Genomic DNA, 22,000 nt, shown 5'->3' on the forward strand with positions numbered 1-22,000 from the left:
CACCTTCATTTTAATAGTGAATCTAGCATTTCAATTCCCTGTGTTTTACTCAAACTGTGTCAAGTAATATGGCTATTTCAGTCCACTCAGGTGAAGAAAAGTTTTCTAAGTCTGTACAGTGTGTTTGATGAAGGTTGGCTTAAATATTTATTCTTCCACCTTAATATATAATCTTAACATTCCAATGTTTTTAAGTTGGGTGAGCAGCTGTTGTGAGCTCTGATGAGTAAGGTAAACGGTTAAATGAACTCACAAGTATGTGAATGGTCAATGTACAGAATGCTAAAGGGCATTCAACTGCCAATTATTTGTTTAATTTCTTTACGTGCTAGAGTATCCCAATATTGCTAGCATACGCATACTCGGCAGATCTACCATGTTTTCAATTCACTTACCTTCCAATGAGCCTGCACATCGTGCACTCCCCAGAAATCCCTCAACATATTAACTATCGGGTACAATGTGTGAAAAACACTTACAATTTAGTTAGCCCTTCTGAAAACTCTCAAATGTAACAAGCTAGAATATCCCATTCTCAAATGTTTCCACTAAAATCAGGGTGATGCCAATACATTGGATCCTGCTGCCCCAAATTCTCAATGAGGGATGCCTATGTGCAGAGGACAATTAAGGATGGTGTACAAAAAAAAACACAAAGCCTTATGTGGTACTTTCAAGTGAAATCATCAATGCAAAAGTGATCCAAGTACCATCTGTTCGAACCTATCCTGCATGTTGCATATCTGTTTTATCTCATATTTTTAAACTGGACGTTTTTCATGTTTCTAATGCTCCAGTGCTTACTTCTTGGTGCAGGCTTGTTTGCTGAGTAGAACCAAACATGATTACCTGCATCTCTATGGATGAACTGGACAGTAAGTAACCTAAGTGTCTCACAGCTGAATATATTTTTTACAACTAGAAAATAAGTCAAAGTAAAAAAAAGATGACATTATTAACATGTCTTAACTTTATCCTAAACCTTTTACAGCATGAGATACATGTACAAAATGTGCGCAACTTGAAACATACACCATAATCCCTGAATAAGGCCACAAGTTTTGCCACTTTCTACGGGCACAAGAAAGAAAGCAGCTGGCAAAACAGTCAATGGTCAATGAAACGATCAGTGAGGCAAGAACCTGTGAAAGCACAGTCTACGATATTGTCCCTCTTCTGCTGCACTCATGTCTCTCACACACACACACACATGCCCGAGCACGTACGCAAACACAAACCACACACAACAAGTTTCTTTTGTTGGAAAACAAGTGCATTTTCTTCTCTTAAGTCCATTCCTTGGGCAGATCCTTCAGTCTATTTTCTTAGCTGGAAGTTGAAGGAGATCTACAAAGTACTTATAAGCAGGAGCAACTGAATAGAAAAGCAAGATGATGAGCTTCCCGTGCACCATGGTCATGAGAGTCTGATGTCCGGATGCCCATATGCGGTACCACGGTCCGTAGAAAGGATCAGACACTGCTGGGCACAGCATATTGTTTAAATTTACTTCTGTGATCTGGAAAGAGACAACAATGAATAAGAATTGATCTAGTCAGACAATGGACCAATGACCATGCTATTACAAGTGGACTCCAAAGATGTAAACAGGTACTGAATATTGAACACTAGCATGTTAGAATATATCGCTATCAATATCAGCAATTCTACTGCACTGCATTTTTATTCTATAATAAAGCAATTCTACTTTAGAGTGCTATATTTCTAACATTTCAGAGCATGTCCACTGAAACCCCAAAAATCCACAAATAACTAGACAAAGCAAGCCCTACAGGAGAAAAAGCAGCAAACATCAATGGATTTGCTTGGATAACAGCACAGGAAAAGTTAACAATTTTTCCATCTTACCAGCCCAAGGATCTGCAGGAAGCTGAAGTGGTAGAAGAACATCAACCCTGTGGCTAAAAGCGCCCACCAAAAATTAGAGAGGGGCTCCGGAGTGTAGATACCTGCAAGACACAAGCAGTAAGTGTGTAAATACTCATTGCCCTCAGTCTGCGCAATGGCATTTTATCTTTCCTATGTGATGGCCACATCTTCAAGACAGCACCTTCCTTTGCTAATGTAGAGAAACACTAGGTCAAATTTTGTATGGACACAAGGTTTTATGGAAAGCTCACTTTGGAATGGCTATAAAAGCAGAGGGCAATGAAAAGCTTACAATGCCACTCTCTTGAAACAAAATAAAATGTCCTTTCAACGCAACAATGAGCAATACCTCAAATGTGCCTGTACTTTCTACGTGGTCTGCGCCAATATCGCAATGTTGCAATGCTCGTCTCTACAATCAGGCTCGAAATCACTGCCCCGTTTTAATTTCACAAAACTGCCCCTTAGCAGCCAATTGGAGTCTGCTGAGGAGAGAAAGGTGGGACCTGGGCTCTAAGCGGTGTAGGTTTCTCAGGTTCAGGGGTAGTTCGCCAAATTTTCTTTGAAACAACCTGAGTCTGGTCATGGAACAAAGACAGTGGCTGGGGAGGACTGCGCAATGCACGACAGAATGGCACTGACATAAAGCAATGAGAGACAAATTAAGGCGGAGTGCTAGAACCTTCAGCTAACTTGGGGACAGAAGGTGTTGGACTTTCTTTAGCGAATGGAGCTAGACAGGCATGGCAAGTGTATATGGGGAGATAGAGATTTTATTGTTAATATTAAAGACCAATTATATTTGCCCCAGGGACCAGAATTGGGAGAAACCTTACAAGTAGAGTTTGTCAAGGTGTGCTGGCTAGAATGTGTTTTAAAGGTAGGTGTGAAGAGAAGGAATTCTGTTTTCTGTGTTTTCTAACTCATGAAATTGATGTCCACTGCGTAGCTGCAGCATGGTCTTCACGCCATACTTTTCATGTTCAGAACTTACTGCCCTGACGCTTGCACAAGGGCAGGAAGTGACACTGTTTTGCGTAAGCTCTTTGCTCAGTTCATCTGTAACCGCTTTTGCCTCTGAGGCAATGGCTTGCCTTTCTAGAGTATGGTTTAATGTAAAATATATCCGGGTAGAGAAAAACGAGATGTGAACCCTGCAACTGCACAGCCCCTATAATAGGAAGTCTCACGTGGTCAATGCGGCCCACGCTCCTTCCTCTGGACTTTAGGTAAGACCAGTCTGTATTCTTAGTCATGGATGGGAATGTGATGTGTCCAGATGAGTGCAGCCATTTTCCAAATCTTTTAAAGCAGAGTCTCATGTCACGTGACTCAGGGGCAGTATTTAAGGAACAGTAATCCACTTGGATTACGTTATAACAATGAAACTAAAATTACTCAGAGTAAGATGTTCTTTCCAGCACGATTTCAAAACGCAAAATGCCTCCAAATATTTGTCGTTAACACATGTGTAAGCCAATGAAGCACAAAACACAATTAGAATCTAAAAAATGCTATTGTGCAACTTGGATAAAACTCTCTAGACCTGCTGTGACAGCAAGAAACTTCTGAAGGAAGCAATTAAGCTCATTAATGCCTTAACATATTAGACCATTCGCACAGCAGTACAGTCCCACACAGAAGGTAGAGTTAATACAACATTGCTCTAATAAAGTGCATCATACCGTTTGCCTGCAATTTGTAAAGACTGTAAAAATGGGTTACTACTATTACCCAATTTAATGGTAGGCAATTTACCAACTTTAGAAGGATGAAGAGCTGAGCAGGCCTTGCTTGGATTCAAACGTGTGATCTGCTGATCACAGCAGATGTCAGTGGTCTACATTTAGCTCTGTGAGCTATTTTGCCAGCTGGAAGGCTAAAATGGTCAAACAAGACTACCTTTTACTCCTTTCTGTTGGTTGTACCTTTTCAAAAATGTGGAACGCCTTCCAATAACATAAATACAGCATGATGACACCTAACCGGGCTCAGACTCAAGGAATCTTGCGTAGCTCAAAAAAATGGAAACTCCCCTTGATGATGCTCAATTAAATCTATGCAATAATAGAGAGAATTAGGTGTATGATGTCTCACACAGATACTCTAGGCAGAATTAACAATGCACAAAATTATTATACAAAAATGATGCAGCTGAATAATTCATCTCATCATTGATAACTGGGCAAAGCTCGGTCTGGACCTTTAAAGGTGATAAGAACTTAAGCCTGATTTAGATGTTGGTGGACGGGTTACAGATAGCCCATCTACCGAAAAATAAATCCCATCATATCCTATGGGATTTATATTTCGGCGGGGAGGAGGGCTGCCCATCACTGTTGTGAAAGAGTAACCCATGTGCCAACATCTAAATCAGGTCCTTAGTCAACAAACCTGGGCAGTGCACACCTCAAAACACCATCAAGTCTTCATCCAAAATCCAAGCTAACCAGAACACTGGTCACAGCCCTTGGTGTCCCCTGGGAGGGGACTGCAGGAAGCCAGAGTCTTGCAAGACTGGCACTGGCACAGTGTGTTTGACATCTGCCATCTGGCGGCGTCAGTCCCTGAATTGCGACACAATGAACATCCTTTGATCCTGCCCAGAGCTCACACCCTTCTGGATGGGGGTTGATCCTCTCCTGCTAGATACTCGGCTGTACCACTGCCCTCCAAGCCCCCCTGGTGAACCTTCAAAACACACACGGGGACTCCCAGCACCCATCTCCCATGGTGGTCTCCCTACTGATTGCTGCTAAGCTGTGCATCCTCCACTGGTGGCACTCACTGGCCGTTCCAACCCAGGAGGACCGGCTTGAAAGTGTGTCGACCATGGCAGCACATGAAAGTCTAATCTACCGCTTGAATGACCAGGAACATTGATTTACTGGCATTTGGGCCCCCTACTCTGTGAGGTGCTGAGAATGGCATTTGCTGCCCCCCCCGCCACTCTACCAAACTCCGGACTATTTGGTGGGGGCCTCCTTGATACCTCTCTTCCCCAAAGTTTGTCCTTCAGGGCTTCTTCGTATGTTTATTTGGTCGCTGTCCTTACCGTTGACTGATGCCTTGATCCTGACTTGTTGCCTGGACAACCGGGAGCTCTGCCACCCCATCACCGACCCCTTGCCCACCCTTTCTTCTTCACTGCTGACTTCCTGCTGTAAGCTTCTCTGTTCAGGATGTACCGCTCATTGATCTTTCTCTATTGACCCACCCTACATCCCGCAGGATTGATTTCCTGTGGGAAATGACATGTGGTTGCATTATCCATGCGTTTCCCTCTTTCTTTTGTATCTTTTGTTTGCTTTGATGCAACCCTTGAATCCGGCGAGAGGGCACTGAACCCATATAGTGCTCGGCTTTACTACTGTTGTTTAATGTTGACGTGTTGTGATCTTTTCGTGCACATTTCTGCTTCTATATGCTACACTGTATGCATTTCCTGCTTGAAAACTTAATAAAAAGATGTAAACACAAAATCCACGCTAAGAGCCATGAATTGTTAACACACAGCAGTACAAGAATTAACCACTGTGGACTATCACGAGAAAAGGTCAGAGCTTAAATTGTTTTAAGAAAGTGCCAGGGCCCAAGGCACTACTAAGGGAAGTCATTGTATCTTTCACCACCCAGTTCCCATCACACTCTTATAAATGTGACAATTTGTACTCCCAGGTCACCCACACCTGTAAGAATGGCATGGACATACGGACATTATTGTTTTTTTAAACTGTGAAACACTGCTGATATGCTAAAAAATAGACAGCAATCACATGATGGGCTGTCATAAATAAGTGGCAGTTTTAAGAATCAAGTACAGATGCCGAGCACTGGCAGATAATGGCATAAATTGAGCACTGGGAAAAGTTTGAAATGTACAAATACCCAAGAACACCAAGCCATTCAGTGTTGTCTTTTAAGCCAGCATGGATTTGTTTCACATCTGGAGCTCCACCCTCTCTCTTTGCACATTAGCAATGCTGCGAGAGAGCAGAAAAAAATGCTTTGCATGCTGATGTTTCCAATCTTCACTCGGAAATAATTTTTTGCGCTTTTCTTGTGACTTGGAGCAAGGTTTAATGCAATGGTAAAAGGAACTTTTACAGCCCAAGGCCATGGAAAGCGGACGCCTCTGTGGCTGAAGCAAATAGTCCGAAATTTCTTTTGATTGGAATTTTTGTAAAGTGCTGCATATGACACAGCAGTAGTCTCAGAGCGCTGTGAGATTAAGAAACTTACAATTAGAAAAATGGACAGTAGTTCTGCACAAAGAAGAACCAGACAATCAGTCGGCAGAAGATGATGGTTGATGACCATGAGGTGATGTCAGGAGGAAAGTCAATAGATTCCACAGTAGGCCAAAAAAATGAGGTTTGTAGTCCATCACAAAAGAGACCAAGCCTATCAAGATGGCAACTTTCATACCCTCACTGCTCTCAGCTGCCTCCTTTTGTATGTCCTCTTTTAGGAGGGAATCCTCGGCCTGGTGTCCCAATGACACTCCTTTTGTAGGGGAGTACCAATACATTGCTGTTACCTCTACTGTGAATCTGGACAACATGCATCCTCAGTGCTGCGGGTCTCCGGTCAACATTTGAATAAGAGGCAAGGTTTCTAACATGTATGTATGTATGTATTGATATTTATATACAGTGAATCTAGCTGTGAAGCAACAGACTGCTGTACATAACATGAGGGGTTGGGAGACGATTGTAGATCATGTACATCAAGTGGGGATTACACAAATACATTTTACGCACTTTTAGGCACAGGGTAATTGAGTGATATGTCCAGAATTGCACTATGTTGTGTCTAACGCAGAGGCCAGGATTCAAAACTGAGTCCCCAGGTTCCAAAGGCAGCAGCTTGAGCTGCTAGGCCAATCTGCTCATTGATGCTCTGCTCGTTGCCAGGAGCAGCCTGCCTATTAACCTTGCTGGACTACTGCCTTGGCTGCTTTCATTAAAAGCTTCAGGCTGCATCTGTGCACATCCTCACATTCCTCCAGTCGCCCATGTACACAAATGCTGCCCACTCATACATGTTCGACTGACATCCGAGGCACCCTCTGGTCACTGGCTGGAAGCACAGCTCAAATCTATTTGAGCTTTACATACAGCTATATCTTAAATCATGCATTAAGCTTAATTACAAGCTTTATCTTAAAGATAATTTAAATATTTTTGCACTACAGGCAAAGTGTGCCGCACTGTCCTTAGTGCGCCAACATATTTCTGATGAAGTTTAAACAAGAAGTTTTAGACGAGTGGCACAAACCAGTAGTAACTGGGGAGTGGCTTGCAGTCCAGCGGGTTGGGCACCCGTGCCAGAGGCAGAACGGCTCGATTGCCCGGGTGGGATGTCCCAAGTGTCCTAAGAGGTGATAGAGACAGAATGTGAACACATGCAATGAAGTATTCCTAAACTAGCATGGGACTGATACTGAAGCCTCTAATGCAGCAGGCTTGGTTGGCTTTAGCCACTCTGGGCTAATGGCCAGTGCACCTCTGATCCGTGGATCAGCATAACTTGCCGATATATGCTGGGTCCTAGTCGTTTTCCTTTTTCTGAGCTAGCCAAGTCCATACACGCTTCGCTTGCCCAGTCTTCGAAGCACCAGTGCCATGCAGCTGAAGACAGCGTGTAAGCTCCTTTAGGCACCTGAACTTCCAGGTTAACAGATCCCCACGGGGCAGCAACAGGTGGCTCCAGAACTAAGGTACATGATGCGCATACGTACACTGTTTAGTTTTAGATTGAAAGTTTCACTCTTGCCTCAGTCCAGTCCCTGGCTATTGACTGCTGAGAACATGTCGCTAAGGCAGCGCCACTAATCGGGCACCAAAATCAGTAAATGCATAGTTTCTGTGTTGAAGTCCATTATGACTTTTAACCCCTTCGCTGCCAGGCCTTTTCCTCTCAGGTGGCAGGCCTTTTTGGGGCTACTTGGGGCAGTTCGCACTTAGGCCCTCATAACTTTTTGGCCACATAAGCTACCCACACCACATTTGTGCCCTTTTTTCCAACATCCTAGGGATTCTAGAGGTACCCAGACTTTGTGGGTTTCCCTGAGGGAGACCAAGAAATTAGCCAAAATACAGTGAAAATTGTGTTTTTTTAAACAAAATGGGAAAAAAGGGCTGCAGAAGAAGGCTTGTGTTTTTTTTTTCCTGAAAATGGCATCAAGAGAGGGTTTGCGGTGCTAAAACCACCAGCTTCCCTGCTTTCAGGAACAGGCAGACTTGAATCAGAAAACCCAATTTTTCAACACAATTTTGACATTTTACTGGGACATACCCCATTTGTACGATTTTTTGTGCTTTCAGCCTCCTTCCAGTTAGTGACAGAAATGGGTGTGAAACCAATTCTGAATTCAGCAAGGGGTAATTTGTGTAGATCCTACAAGGTTTTCCTACAGAAAATAACAGCTGAAATAAAAAATAATTGAAATTGAGGTGAAAGAAACAGCCATTATTCTCAACGTTTTATTCTGTAACTTTTTCCTACAATGTCAGATGTTTAAAAGCAATATACCGTTACATCTGCTGGACTCTTCTGGTTGCTGGGATATATAGGGCTTGTGGGTTCATCAAGAACCTTAGGTACCTAGAGCCAATAAATGAGCTGAATCTTGCAATGGATTTTCATTCTATACCTGGTATAAAGCAATTCATTTGCTGAAATATTAAGAGTGAAAATTAGGTATCAAGAAAACCTTTGTATTTCCAAAATGGGCACAAGATAAGGTGTTGAGAAGCAGTGGTTATTTGCACATCTCTGAATTCCGGGGTGCCCATGCTAGCATGGGAATTACAGGACATTTCTCAAATAGACGTCTTTTTTACACACTGTCTTACATTTGGAAAGAAAAAACTTAGAGAAAGACAAGGGGCAATAACACTTGTTTTGCTATTCTGTATTTCTCCAAGTATACAGATAAAAATGGTACCTCACTTGCGTGGGTAGGCCTAGTGCTCGCGACAGGAAACACAACATGGACACATCACATTTTTACATTGAAATCGGACGTGTTTTTTGCAAAGTGCCTATCTGTAGATTTTGGCCCCTAGCTCAGCCAGCACCTAGGGATACTTACCAAACCTGCACATTTTTTAAAACTAGACACCTAGGGGAATCCAAGATGGGGTGACTTGTGGGGCTCTCACCAGGTTCTGTTACCCAGAATCCTTTGCAAACCTCAACATTTGGCCAAAAAACACTTTTTCCTCACATTTCGGTGACAGAAAGTTCTGGATTTGAGAGAAGCCACAAATTTCCTTCCACCCAGCGTTCCAACAAGTCTCCAGATAAAAAATGGTACCTCACTTGTGTGGGTAGGCCTAGTGCCTGTGAAAGGAAATGCCCCAAAATACTATCTGGACTCATCAAAATTATCAAATACAAAACTACCTGTTTTTGCGGGTGGGGACACCTGCGTTTTCGGTCCTGGGCTCAGTAGCCATGTAGGGAAACCTATCAAACCCAGACATTTCTGAAACCTAGACACCCAAGGCAGTCCAGGAAGGTGTGACTTGAGTGGATCCCCCAATGTTTTCTTACCCAGAATCCTCAACAGACCTCAAATTTAGCTAAAAAAAAAAAAAAGACGTTTTTCCCACATTTCTGTGTGATCACCGCACAGGGACAAATTTCCTACCACCCAACTTCCCCTCAGTCTCCCGGTAAAAATGATACCTCTCTTGTGTAGGTGGGCCAAGTGCCTATGACAAGGAAGAGCCAAAAAGATGTCAAAATTGAGGAGGAAAGGACAGTTTAAAAAAAACAAGTGCAGCAGAATTTGTATCAGTATAGATGAGACAATGATGGGTGGTAGGAATTTTGTGGATTCCTGCAGATTCCGGAAGGTTCCATCACAAAAATGTGGGAAAAATATATGATTTCCTGCGAAGTTGGAGGTTTGCAGGACATTGTGGGTAAGAAAATGGTGCGGGTGAATGTGAAGCACACCACCCTGGACTCACCCAGATGTTTAGTTTTCAGATGTGTCTAGGTCTTGAGGATTTTTCTACATGGCAGCGTCCCAAAGTCCAGAAAGTGCAGCCCTCACTATTCCAAGTGGGACGATTTTGAGAGTTAGCCAAGCTCTCATGGCCCAAATGTAAAACCAAAACCCAAAAAAATCAAATGTCCTCTTGCTTGCCGTCGGATAAGATGTTTTAGTGTGGGTGGAGAGCTGAAAGACTGTTTTCCCCTTCAGTTGGGGTGGGGGCATAACCAGGCACATACTGGCTGGTAGCCACCACCCCACTATTTTTTTTTTATTCCCTGGCATCTAGTATGCTTTCTGCCCCCCCCCCACCCTCCGGGGAGTGGATCTGGGGTAACTGCCCCATCTGCCCACTGGTGGGCAGAACAACTTTGGCCCCATTTATTTGGATGGGGGTATGGCCAAACCCCCACCCTCTTATTTTGGAAAATAAATCTTCCCTGGTCTCTAGTGGGCTTCTGCCCCCCTTGGGGGTAGATGGGCCTTCCAAAAATAGGCCGATCTGCCCCCATGGGGGCAGATATGGCCAACAGTAATGCGCCCCCATGGGGAAATACCCTTGCCCAAGGGGCTGCCCCCCAAACAAAACACACACATACACACACACCAATCCCTGGTGCCTAAGTGGTTTCTGCCCCCCTTGGGAGCAGATCGGCCTAATAGAAATAGGCCGATCTGTCCCCAAGGGGAGCAGAAATGGCCTAATATAAATTTGCCCCCAGGGGAACGACCCTTGCCTAAGGGGTTGCAACCCATATATAAAAAAAATAAACAAAAAACATATATATATCCCTGGTCTAGGGGCGTCTGCCCACCCTGGGGGCAAATCGGGCTAATTAAAATAGTCCAATCTGCCCCCAGGGGGTGCAGAAAGGCCTAAAAATGTTTGACCCCCTGGGGAGCGGCCCTTGCCCAATTGGCCGCTCCCCTCATTCAATAATGTAAAAAGAAAAAATAATAATAATAATAAATCCCTGGTGCCTAGTGGTTTCTGCCCCCAACCCCTCCCCCGAGCAGACTGGCTTAATAAAAATAGGCACTGGATCGGCGCTGGAAGCTGAGCTTACAGCACGGAGGGGTATGTCTCTGATGAGGTCAGCACGCAATTGCGCGCTGACGTCATCAGACGCCACCGAGGGGTCAGGGGGGATCAGGGGTGGAAGGGGATGCAATTCCCCTTCCAGCCCTTCCCAGGGGAGCATTAAGGACTAAGGAGGCCTGAGATGGCTTCAAGATCGCACATTTAATTGGATCAGCCTTGTGTTTTAGAGGAGAGCTTTGGGCACGGCACGCTTTTATTTACAAATTAAGCATTGATGTCTCGGTCAGAAATAGACCAATGGAGAGCTTCCGTGTCTCTGAAGCTCCTTCTGAAGCCTAAAGTTGACCTCTCTGTTGCTCAGCAGATGCAACAGCCTCTGGCTCGCGCGAGCAGTCAAGACTTTAGCACACCCACACCAGACTAATGTAATCCACTGACCCAAAAAGTATTAACAAAGACGGACGCTGTATATCCCAGCTGAAAAACACTCTTCTGAGCAGGAGATTAGAATTCATTCTGTGCCACATCTCCGATATCCTTTTTGTTGGATGATGAGACATTTCTACAAAATGACTTCCACCCACAGAGATAATCCACAGAGCGTTCGTGATAATTCAGCAACAAAAGAAAAGAAGGCAGCGCGGATTAGATTCAGGAACCGGATGTTCCGTGCGTGGGAAGGAGTTCATGGGGAGGCAGGACATTTAGATCATGAACACCAGAAAAGAAAGTAGCTTGTAGGCTATGAACACTGATATTTACCTTTACTGGTAACTGTCAAATGAACTACATGGAATTTTTGCAATGTGTTACACCAGTGTGGCTGCAGTTCAGCATGACTAAATGTTAGTGGCTTAGGGTGTCAGAGTGGAGTGGTAGGAGTAAAGTGTCACAGAGAGGAGTAGGGGGAGTAGAGTGTCGTTGAGTAGAGGGGAGTAGAGTTCAGTGATTCAGTGGCACAGTGTGTCCTGGAGTAGGGTGGAAAGGGTTGGAGTGGATTGAGGTAGTGGGGTGGATTGGAGTGGAGTAGAGTGCGGTTGATTGGAGTGGGGTAAAGTAAGGGGGATTGGATTGGATTAGGGTAGAGTGGGGTGGACTGGATTGGAGTGGGGTGGATTTGGAGGGTTTGGATTAGGGTGAGATGGATTGTATTGCGTTGAGTGGGGTGGATCAGATTGGATTGCGTGGGGTGGATTGACTAGAGAGGGGTGGTGTGGATTGGACTTCACTGGAGAGGATTGGACTGGAGTGGGGTGGGCTGGGTGGATTAGATTGGACTGAACTGGGGTGGTGTGGATTGGGATAGAGTGAGGTGGAATGGAGTGGGGTGGATTGAAATGAGGTGGGGTGTACTGAAATGGAGGTGGGATGGGTTGGGGTGGATTGAAGCAGGGTGGGGTAGGGCAGACTGGATTAGGGCGTGGTTGGTTGGAGTGGGATGGGTTGGATTGGAGTGGGTGGGTGGGTTGGTTGGATTGGGGTGAATTGAATTGGAGTGGGTGGACTGAATTGGGGTGGATTGCATTGAGCTGGGGTGGACTGGATTGCCATGGATGAACTGGACTGAGAGGGTTGGATTGGAGTGGGGTAGGCGGGATGTATTGGACTTGGGTGGGGTTGATTGGAGTGGGGTTGATTGGAGTGCATTGCACTGAGGTGAGGAGGACTAGCATAGGGTGGATTGAATTGCTGTGGGGTGGAGTGGAGTGGGATGGGTTGGATTGGATTGGACAGTGGTGGACTCACCTGGGGTGGATTGGAGCAGGGTGGAGTGGGGTGAGGTGGGCTGGAGGGTGGAGGATTGGATTGTAGTGGGGTGGACTGGATGGGGGTAGGTTGGAATGGAGTAGGTTGGATTGGCTTGGGGTGAACTGGACTGAGTGGGATGGATTGCATTGGAGTGGGTGGACTGGGGTGGGGTGAACAGGAGTGTGGTAGAATAGATTGGGGTGGATCAAATTGGGTGGGGTAGAGTGGATTGAAGTGAGGTGGACTGGACTGAGTGGGGTGGATTGTGGTGAATAGGGGTGGAGGGTGGTGAATTGGATTGGGGTGAATTGGAGTGGGGTGGATTGTTTGGAATGGGGTGGATTGGAATGGATTAGGGTGGTCTGGAGTAGAGTGGGGTAGCGTGGATTAATGTGGACTGGAGTGGACTAAGTTGGATTGTATTGGAGTGGGATGGATTGGGTGGTGGTGGATTTGAGTGAGGTGGATTAGGTTGTGGTGGATTGGATTTGATTGGAGTGGGTTGGAATTGAGTTCAGTAGATGGACTGGGTTGGAGTGGGTTGGACTGGAGTAGGGTGGAATGGACTGGGGTGGATTGTGGTGGGGTAGGGTGGATTGTAGTGGGGCAGGGTGGTGGATTGTGGTGGGACGGGTTGGATTGTAGTGGGGCTGGGTGGACTGTAGTGGGGTGTAGTGTGGTGGATTGGACTGTAATGAGTAATATTGGATTGGAGTGGGTTGGACTGGATTAGTGTGGGGTGGATTGGAATTGAGTGGGAGTGGATTGGAGGGGACTGGAGTGGATTGGGGTGAGGTGGACTGGATTGGGGTTGGGCAAATTGGAGTGGAGCACACTGCAGTAGGGCAGGTTGGAGTGGGACAAATTGTTTTGGGGTGGGCCAGATTGTTTTGGATTGAAGTGGGACAGATTGGAGTAGGGCAGATTGTTTTTTTTTTATTGAAGTGGGGGGGATTGGAGTGGGCCAGATTGTTTTGGATTGGAGTGGGGCAGATTGAATAGGGCAGATTGTTTTGGAGTGGGGCAGATTGTTTTGGAGTGGGGCAGGTTGTTTTGGAGTGTGTGAATTACGGTGGAGAGGGTTGGGGTGGATTGGAGCACATTTGATTGGGCTGGAATGGAGTGTATTGGACTGGTGTGGGGTGGATTGGAGTGGGCTAGATTGGACTGGAGTGGGGTGGTCTGGGTTCTATCAGGTGGATTGGAGTGGGGTGGATTAGAGTTGGGTGAATTGGGATGAGTGGGGTGGACTGGATTGGGGTAGGGAGAGTTACAGTGGGGCGGTTTGTTTTGGACTGGAGTGCGGCAGACTGTTTTGGATTGAAGTGGGGCATATTGTTTAGTTTTGGGGCAGATTGGAGTAGGGCGGATTCAAGTGGGGCGGATTGGAGTGTGGCAGATTTTTTGGGATTGTACTGGGGCAGATTGGAATTGGGCGGATTGTTTTGGATTGGAGTGAGGCAGACTAGAGTTGAGCAGATTGTTTTGGATTGGAGTGGGGACAATTGTTTTGGACTGGAGTGGGGCAGATTGGAGTGGGGCGGATTGCTTTGGATTGGAGTGAGGCAGACTGGAGTGAAGCAGATTGTAGCTAGGCAGATTGTTTTGGATTGGAGTGGGGCAGATTGCTTTGGATTGGAGTGCAGCAGATTTCAGTGAGGCAGATTATTTTGAATTGGAGTGGGGCACACTGGAGTAAAGCAGATTGGAGTGGGGCAGACTGTTTTGGATTGGAGCGTGGTTAACTGGAGTGGGGCAGATTAGATTGGTGTGGTTTGGGAGGATTGGAGTGGGTTGATTGGATTAGAGTGACTGTATTGAATGTGGTGGATTGGTGTGGGGTGGGGTAAATTGGTGTGGATTGTAGTGGGGCAAATTGGATTGGAGTGTATTGGGTGTACTGCACCATTATGTGTAAGAGCATAATTTCAGAAATTACACTTAAGAAAGAAACAATGTCACTTTGCAATATTTATAACAAGATAATTGTCATCTCTTGAGAACACGACCCACGACCAAAAACAAAAGCAAAAAAGAGTGCAAAGTGAGAAAGACTTGGAAAATAAAAGAAAGTTACCTATAGAAAATAAAACTTTGCAATTGTGTTTGTTCTGTTAAGCACGTTTTTGCCAGACACTCACCGTCTTCTTGCTGGGCACTAGAACTTAAAAAGAACAAAATGGTAACTCAGTCACGTCGGGAGCAGTGGACGGGCACTGATTAAGTTGAATCAATCAGTGTTTAGTCCCTGCTCCACAGAGAGGAACGGAAATTAATCTTGGCCTACAGTGACAAATTTCGAGACTGTAAAGAAGAGTGCCACGCAAGCAATGGTAAGTAACGAGCGGACTCCCAGCCCTTTACTGTAAACAAAAGTCTTGCAGGTGAAACACATGCGCTATCGCATGCACTTGCCGGCTCGACCCTAAAAAAAGAAAGAAAAGCTTGAGGAATAGCAAGATGGTCAAGGAAGTGACCACATCTAATGCTAACTGGCAAAATTCGGCCGAAACGTACTAACCTGTAACCATTCAGCCTTCATAGGTTACAGAGGAATTGCAAACTTTATCTGTACAGTGGTGGTCGATCTCGCACTAGCAAAAGCCCTGAGGTAAAGCTTGTAACAGCATATGTCTTGCTTGCTTATTTGATAAAAGATTAAATAAAATATTTTTTAAAACAGTAAATGGTTTGTCAAGGGGTATCAAAAAAAAAAAAATCAAAATCATTAACATTTATAAAGCGCGCTACTCACCCGTGCGGGTCTCAAGGCGCTAGGGGGTAAAGGGGGGGTTATCGCTGCTCGAACAGCCAAGTCTTTAGGAGTCTCCGGAAAGCGGAGTGGTCCTGGGTGGTCCTGAGGCTGGTGGGGAGGGAGTTCCAGGTCTTGGCCGCCAGGAAGGAGAAAGATCTCCCACCCGCCGTGGAGCGGCGGGTGCGAGGGACGGCAGCAAGTGCGAGGCCAGCGGAGCGGAGGGGGCGGGTGGGGACGTAGAAGCTGAGGCGTCTGTTGAGGTATTCCGGTCCCTTGTTGTGGAGGGCTTTGTGTGCGTGGGTGAGAAGACGGAAGGTGATCCTTTTGCTGACTGGGAGCCAATGCAGGTGTCTCAGGTGTGCGGAGATGTGGCTGTTGCGGGGTACGTCGAGGATGAGGCGGGCCGAGGCGTTTTGGATGCGTTGCAGGCGGTTTTGGAGTTTGGCGGTGGTCCCGGCGTAGAGGGTGTTGCCGTAGTCCAGGCGACTCGTGACAAGGGCGTGGGTCACGGTTTTTCTGGTGTCGGCGGGGATCCAGCGGAAGATCTTGCGGAGCATGCGGAGAGTGAGGAAGCAGGCGGAGGACACGGCGTTGACTTGCTTGGTCATGGTGAGAAGAGGGTCCAAGATGAAGCCGAGGTTGCGGGCGTGGTCTGCGGGGGTCGGTGCGGTGCCGAGGGCCGTGGGCCACCAGGAGTCGTCCCAGGCGGACGGGGTGTTGCCGAGGATGAGGACTTCCGTTTTTTCAGAGTTCAGCTTTAGGCGGCTGAGCCTCATCCAATCTGCGACGTCCTTCATACCCTCTTGTAGGTTGGTCTTGGCGCTGGCGGGGTCCTTGGTGAGGGAGAGTACAAGTTGGGTGTCGTCGGCGTAGGAGGTGATGATGATGTCGTGCTTGCGTACGATGTCGGCGAGGGGGCTCATGTAGACATTGAAGAGTGTCGGGCTGAGCGATGAGCCTTGAGGTACGCCGCAGATGATCTTGGTGGGTTCTGAGCGAAACGGAGGGAGGTATGTCATGCATTGCCAGTGAAAGGTCACAAGAAGGACCCCGGATGGCAAATCACAGCCTGTCAACAACAGGAGGCTAGAAGAGGTCTGTTGGCCTTAAAGAGCTCAGACACTACTGCACTCCGATGGCAAGGGTCTGGAAATAATCCGCCTCCTACCCCTCCCCTCCACGGCCCCTCCCCTGCAGCGCAAGCCAAACTGATGAAAATTAAAAGCAGGACCATATGCTGCAGTGCAGACGCTTCACAATGAGGCTTGTCTGTTTTTGAAGAGACCATATTTAGTGATCTGAGAACCCAAGGTAATCGGGACCTTTCACTTTCGTTTGATGCGCCACCTTGGGTGTTATAATTCCTTTATAATCTGCTAGGATGTTGGAATAAGTAGTCTAATAATTTTTTTTTTTTTTTTAGAAAACAAATTTAAGAATTAACAGAGCTTTGGGCACTGGCACTCATTCTTCTACAAATTAAGCACTGAAAGGGTTTAGGCCTGGTCGCTCCTTATCCTTAATGCCCACCCCAGGCTCCATTCGAGAAACTAAATATACAAAGGGCTTACCTTAAATTCCTATGCGGAAAACATGCAGTTTTATCTTCTGGTCAGGGGCCCTGGGATAAATGCAATGGCATCACATCACACATGTGCAAGGTGGCTCAGTGGCAGGAAAACAAGTTGCCGACACTGAATGAGTACAAAATGGAGGTTATTCTTCTGGACCTCAAATGCACACTTAAATCCACCCTATTCTCCTAAACCATCACCATGTTGGAAATGTCCGCCTAACTTAAGGACAGTATTAAACAAGCATTTGCAATGCAATGGGTCTTGCGTTTGCTCGAGTTAGAGCTATTGGCGCTGTAAATTCCTAACTGGACTTTTCTTGCCAGATAAATTGAAAATTATAAGTAAAACAGTTGACAGAAGCAAGTCAATTCAAAGAGCCAAGTCAATTCCAAGCGCCACGGCCACCATGAGCGTAAGAGTTATTGGCTCCCTGCATGAATGTCTAGAAAAGATCACGGCTGGGATGAAAGGCAAACCGAAACCTGAGGAGGGGCCATCACACGCTGTAACAGGAGGAAACCTGATTTAGTGTGATGGATAACAAAAATGTTCACTTAGTGAAATCACCTGGGAGGGAACTCGGCACACAAAGGAGGGAAATTTCACAAAATTCACCAATAAAAATTAAGCATTTAAGACAAGCACAACAAAGAATGAATAGCAAGAGTGGGCGTGATTAAAAGCCCACAGTGAGATTACAACAGGCCACAGTGCTTGCGCGCAGGACCCTAAAAAGTTTGGTTTGGAACTTCTACTGGAACGTGGTCTTCCAGACAGACGTGACAGGAGACCGGTGACACAGTACATACATAAGGGCAGCTGAAAAGTAACTTGTCCTAGACAGAGCTCTCAGGAGTATTAACTAGTCCAAACAGGCATGAGGGGACCTGATATGTCTCTAGCTTTCGATGCAGACATCGAGCTACTGACTTTATTCTGATGCAAGGAGCTCAGGAGAGAAAGGCAGCTGGGATATATGTCACTTTGTTTGATTGCTCATGGTAACACGCACGTGCATGCTGGATCAGTACTGAACGGCTCGCTTACCAAGCGTCATATTCCATATTACAAATACCTGGGCATTTGTGTTATCGAAAATTCAATAAAATTAACTTTAAGGAATGAAGAAAGAAATGCTTGAACCTCGACAATAACAAGTGTTTTATTATGTGGTGAAATTACGCTGATGTAGCTCGAGGGTTCAAAATTGCATTATATGTTCTTGGGTCATCTCTCACAAGTCCCTGGTCTTGAGAGCAGTCAATTTATGGTACCTATTTTGGTACATGACATATAATCTGAAGATAGTCAACACTCAAGCGGGGAAATAAATGTAATAGCTCTGTCGGTCGAGAGTACTACTTGGTACAATACTGTCCCAATATAACACTGTGCCCTGCAGTCCTAGGGGCTGTCTATGCCAACCTGGGACATTAAGCCTCCAGCAGCCCTGCATGCTGTTCAGATCTCGCCCTATGCCTGGACCCCTTAACAGCAGCCCCGCCCCGGGTATAGCTAGGAAGACTATATATTTAATTGAATATCTGTGCCATAGGACTAAAGCTGCCTCTCACTGACGAGGTGCAACCAGTCCGAAACTGGTCTGTGGTTGCTTTGTTTCTGCTAACAAGGGACATAGCCAGCAAATTTCCTACTTGACTGTTCCTCGTTGAGCAGGTCCAAAACTGGTTTGCATAAAGTTGGATCCTCTCCAATGGCACAGCGAGCAAAAAAATGATCTACTGAAATCTAGCATAAGCAACTACCAGCAGCTGAGAATAATTCAAGCAGTCCCCTTATCACATTTTTGGTTCTCTCTGTCAGTAGGCACGTGACATGAGGCTCAGCAGCCCCTACTGGTGTGAAATCCTGGGAATGGCCTGACCTTCTGCACTGTACTCAGTTGGTTACTGCCCCTACCCTCCCACCTTCTCTCTGGACAGTGAGGAAGTTTTCCTAAGTATCACTCCTTTTGTGGCAGAAAAAGTGCTGCAACTGGCATGGGGCAGTAACAACATCCCCAAATAGCAGAACCTGCTGAATATACTTATTTTTATTTTACACCTTAAATGGAGTGCACACCTAGTCTTTAAACTAAGGCAGTGTTTGTGATACAAAAGAGCATAAAAACAAGCCTATGTCAAAAAATACATTTCTAGGTGAAACACGAAAACAAAGCAGGGAGAAAAGGAAATGGCGTTGCAACCCAAATGAAGAATACACAAAAAAGGAAAAAAGGAAAAATTCAGTAAACACTCCTTGCAAATGGTGACCGACATACTTTCGTGCCATTTCAAACAGCTAAAGGTGCAGGGAATGTCCTCAGAATAACAATGCTCAAGAGGAAAGGCACAGCATTGCAGAGTTTCAGCTCAGGGAAGATAAAGTGAAGCTGAAAACCAAAGCGAGTCCATTCCCACCAGATTCAGTATGACATCCCTGGCAGACATCCACTTCCTGATGACACAGCGCAGCTCTGCATGCTGGACTCCAACCAAGCACGACTCGGGTTAGAGTAAGGCAAACCGCATTAGGCAAGGAGGAAGAAAACATCACAGCCTTGACATTTTAAAGTGAAAAGGCCACTTTACACCCAATGTCACTAACACATCAACGAGCATGTTTATAAAAAATGACAATGAAAATTTTGCGCGATCTAACGCCATTCCCTAGTGCCATCCGTGCACCATATTTTAAAAAAAGACGTACAATGGCGCTAACAACTGGTTAGCGTCTAAAGAAAAGACGCTAGCCGGTGAGGGATGGCGTTAGGGAAAGTGGCGCTAGTGGGACAAAAATGACGCTAGACTGATTAGCGGCAAAAAATGTGCCACTAGTCAGCCTAGTGTCATTTTTTCGTTACACAAGCAGCCAATAAATGACACCTGTCTAAGTATTGACAGGAGACATTTGCACAACCCCAATGTCCAACACAGGGGATAAGTGTCCCCAGGACAACCCCAACACCAGGGGCCCCATGTAAGTGGCCCCCAGTGGTACAACAGACAAGTACGAATACTTACCTGGGATGGGCTCACTCATCCTGTAGTGTCCCTGTGGTGTGGGTGGTGGTGATGCTGGGTGTGTTAGATTGGGCATCTATGTGCCCAACATGGTTACTCCATGGGGTTTCCCCATGGAAATGTGCCTAGCAGCACTTTAACGCCTGGTATAACCAGGCGTTAAAATTTGATGCTAATCGACCTTAGCATCATTCTTTAGGTTTGCCTCCTTAGTGTGTGTCGTTTTTGCGTCTGGAGGTAAATATGGCGCTGGGGGGCTAGTGTCATCTACCTTGCATATCATTGTTGCAATTTGAGGCAAGGTGGGTTGGCGATTCCTAAAAAAAGGCGTTAACTCGGATTGTTTGACGCTAGACGGGTCTAATATGGAGTTGAGTTAGTGCCGCTTTAGTTTAAAAAAATAAATAAATAAAATTACGCTAATGCTGCGCTAACGTTGCATAAATATGGGCCCAAATCTGCCTTATGTTCCCACTCCTAAACCAACCACAGACGCCAAACAAGCAAATTATGTCCCAAAGTCGAACACTGTAATTTCTCAACCTATTCCCTGGTCCTTTCCAAAACACCTTTTCTTATCCTCTTACCATAGCTCTTCAACCCTAAACACTTTCCTCCTCATAATGCGCCCCAATATCTGATCATCATCCTCCAAGTCTAAGCTGGATTTGCACGCTCAGTAATGATCCAAACCTTGCAGTGTCCTCGCCAGTGTGCTTCCCTTCTGCTCACAGGCTGTCCTTTGGTGGAAACAAAATTTAAAGACTCAATACATCTTCTACAAAAGTGCCCTCAATTCAACCATTAAAAGCATTTTATCACCTCAGATTTACGAAGTAAACTGAAGTCTCTAGCTCACTCTCTCCCTTCACAACTCCCCATGCTCTCTCCCCCCCCCACCCATACACTGGTGCACTCATCAATATAAGGGGTTTGGGAGGAGAGGGGCAGAACCCAGTCTGCCCATCCACAGCACAGGGAGCTGCCCCTTTCTTGATTGTGACCTAAAAATCTTTTAAAACCCGCCCCACATGTCCAACTACACTATCCGTGTTATGACCCCTCTGAACAGCACCACATGCCTGAAAACCCTGGGAATGCAAAGGTAGCCTTAGATACCCTTCACACCAGATTGTCCATTGTTTAAATTCCGTCCCATGATGTGGTCCACAATTTCCGTCTTGATGGACGAGAGTCCAGCGTCCTGTTAAGGGACTGGCCATACGATGCACACAAAAAAATGTGGCACACCTAGAAGATCTTGAGATTTCATCTATTGAGAACCGACTAAAGGGGACTTGGCAGATGATGGATAATGCGGGGGACAAAAAAGCACATTTAAGGCCTGTGAATGGCTTGAGAGGGGGGTATTTAGAGCACTACAAATCAATACTGACAGATCTTATGGACAGACATACTTGGTTAAAAGATACCTCCACTGAGTTCAGCACTTGCTGCTTAGATCACTGGGCAACCTGCAGATCACCGGTTTAAAGCCCAGCACAACTGACTCCACCTTTCCGTCTTACAACATCATTAAACTAAGTAAAAATGAGATGGGCCACAGTAGCACCACATACCTATATTGCTACATATGTAGCAGTAAGTGCTACATAAAAACGTTGTAGTGTGCACTGTACAAATGGTCATTTTCAGGTCTAGAGTCAGCAAAGATTTTTCAATTGCTCTAAAATAGTAGCTATAACATAGTTACTTATTATAGGGGCTTTCCGGTAGTCTTCTTCATCCATTTGTCTGTTACTGTGTCATTCACATTTTTCGTCCCCCTCTGCAGTATACAGCATAAGGCAATGGTTCAGCCCACTTCCTCCACTGGCTAACTTCACTGCAAGTGACGGCATGCTACCCTTTCACGTGGAGCACATCCACACACAAAGTAGTTCCCTCCAGTGCTTGGAACTAGTAGAGCAATGTCTGCTTCTTGAGACCGCA

The 22,000-nt window shown here is 45.8% G+C and overlaps 1 protein-coding gene across 1 annotated transcript in view; it reads right to left on the reverse strand.

Moving 5' to 3' along the window:
• Window positions 1-887: 887 nt before the first annotated feature.
• The window catches only part of TMEM164 (transmembrane protein 164), a 284,841-nt gene continuing 263,728 nt past the window's right edge, over window positions 888-22,000 (reverse strand). Inside the window, exons 5-6 of the mRNA XM_069211436.1 lie at window positions 1,870-1,970; window positions 888-1,519 (exon numbers count right to left, since the gene is read on the reverse strand). Coding sequence (XP_069067537.1) covers window positions 1,313-1,519; window positions 1,870-1,970 — 308 coding nt within the window. The 3' untranslated portion in view covers window positions 888-1,312. The remainder of the gene's footprint in view (window positions 1,520-1,869; window positions 1,971-22,000) is intronic.

This window comes from Pleurodeles waltl, chromosome 2_1 (genome assembly GCF_031143425.1).
Source record: "Pleurodeles waltl isolate 20211129_DDA chromosome 2_1, aPleWal1.hap1.20221129, whole genome shotgun sequence".
Taxonomy (NCBI): Eukaryota; Metazoa; Chordata; class Amphibia; order Caudata; family Salamandridae; genus Pleurodeles; species Pleurodeles waltl.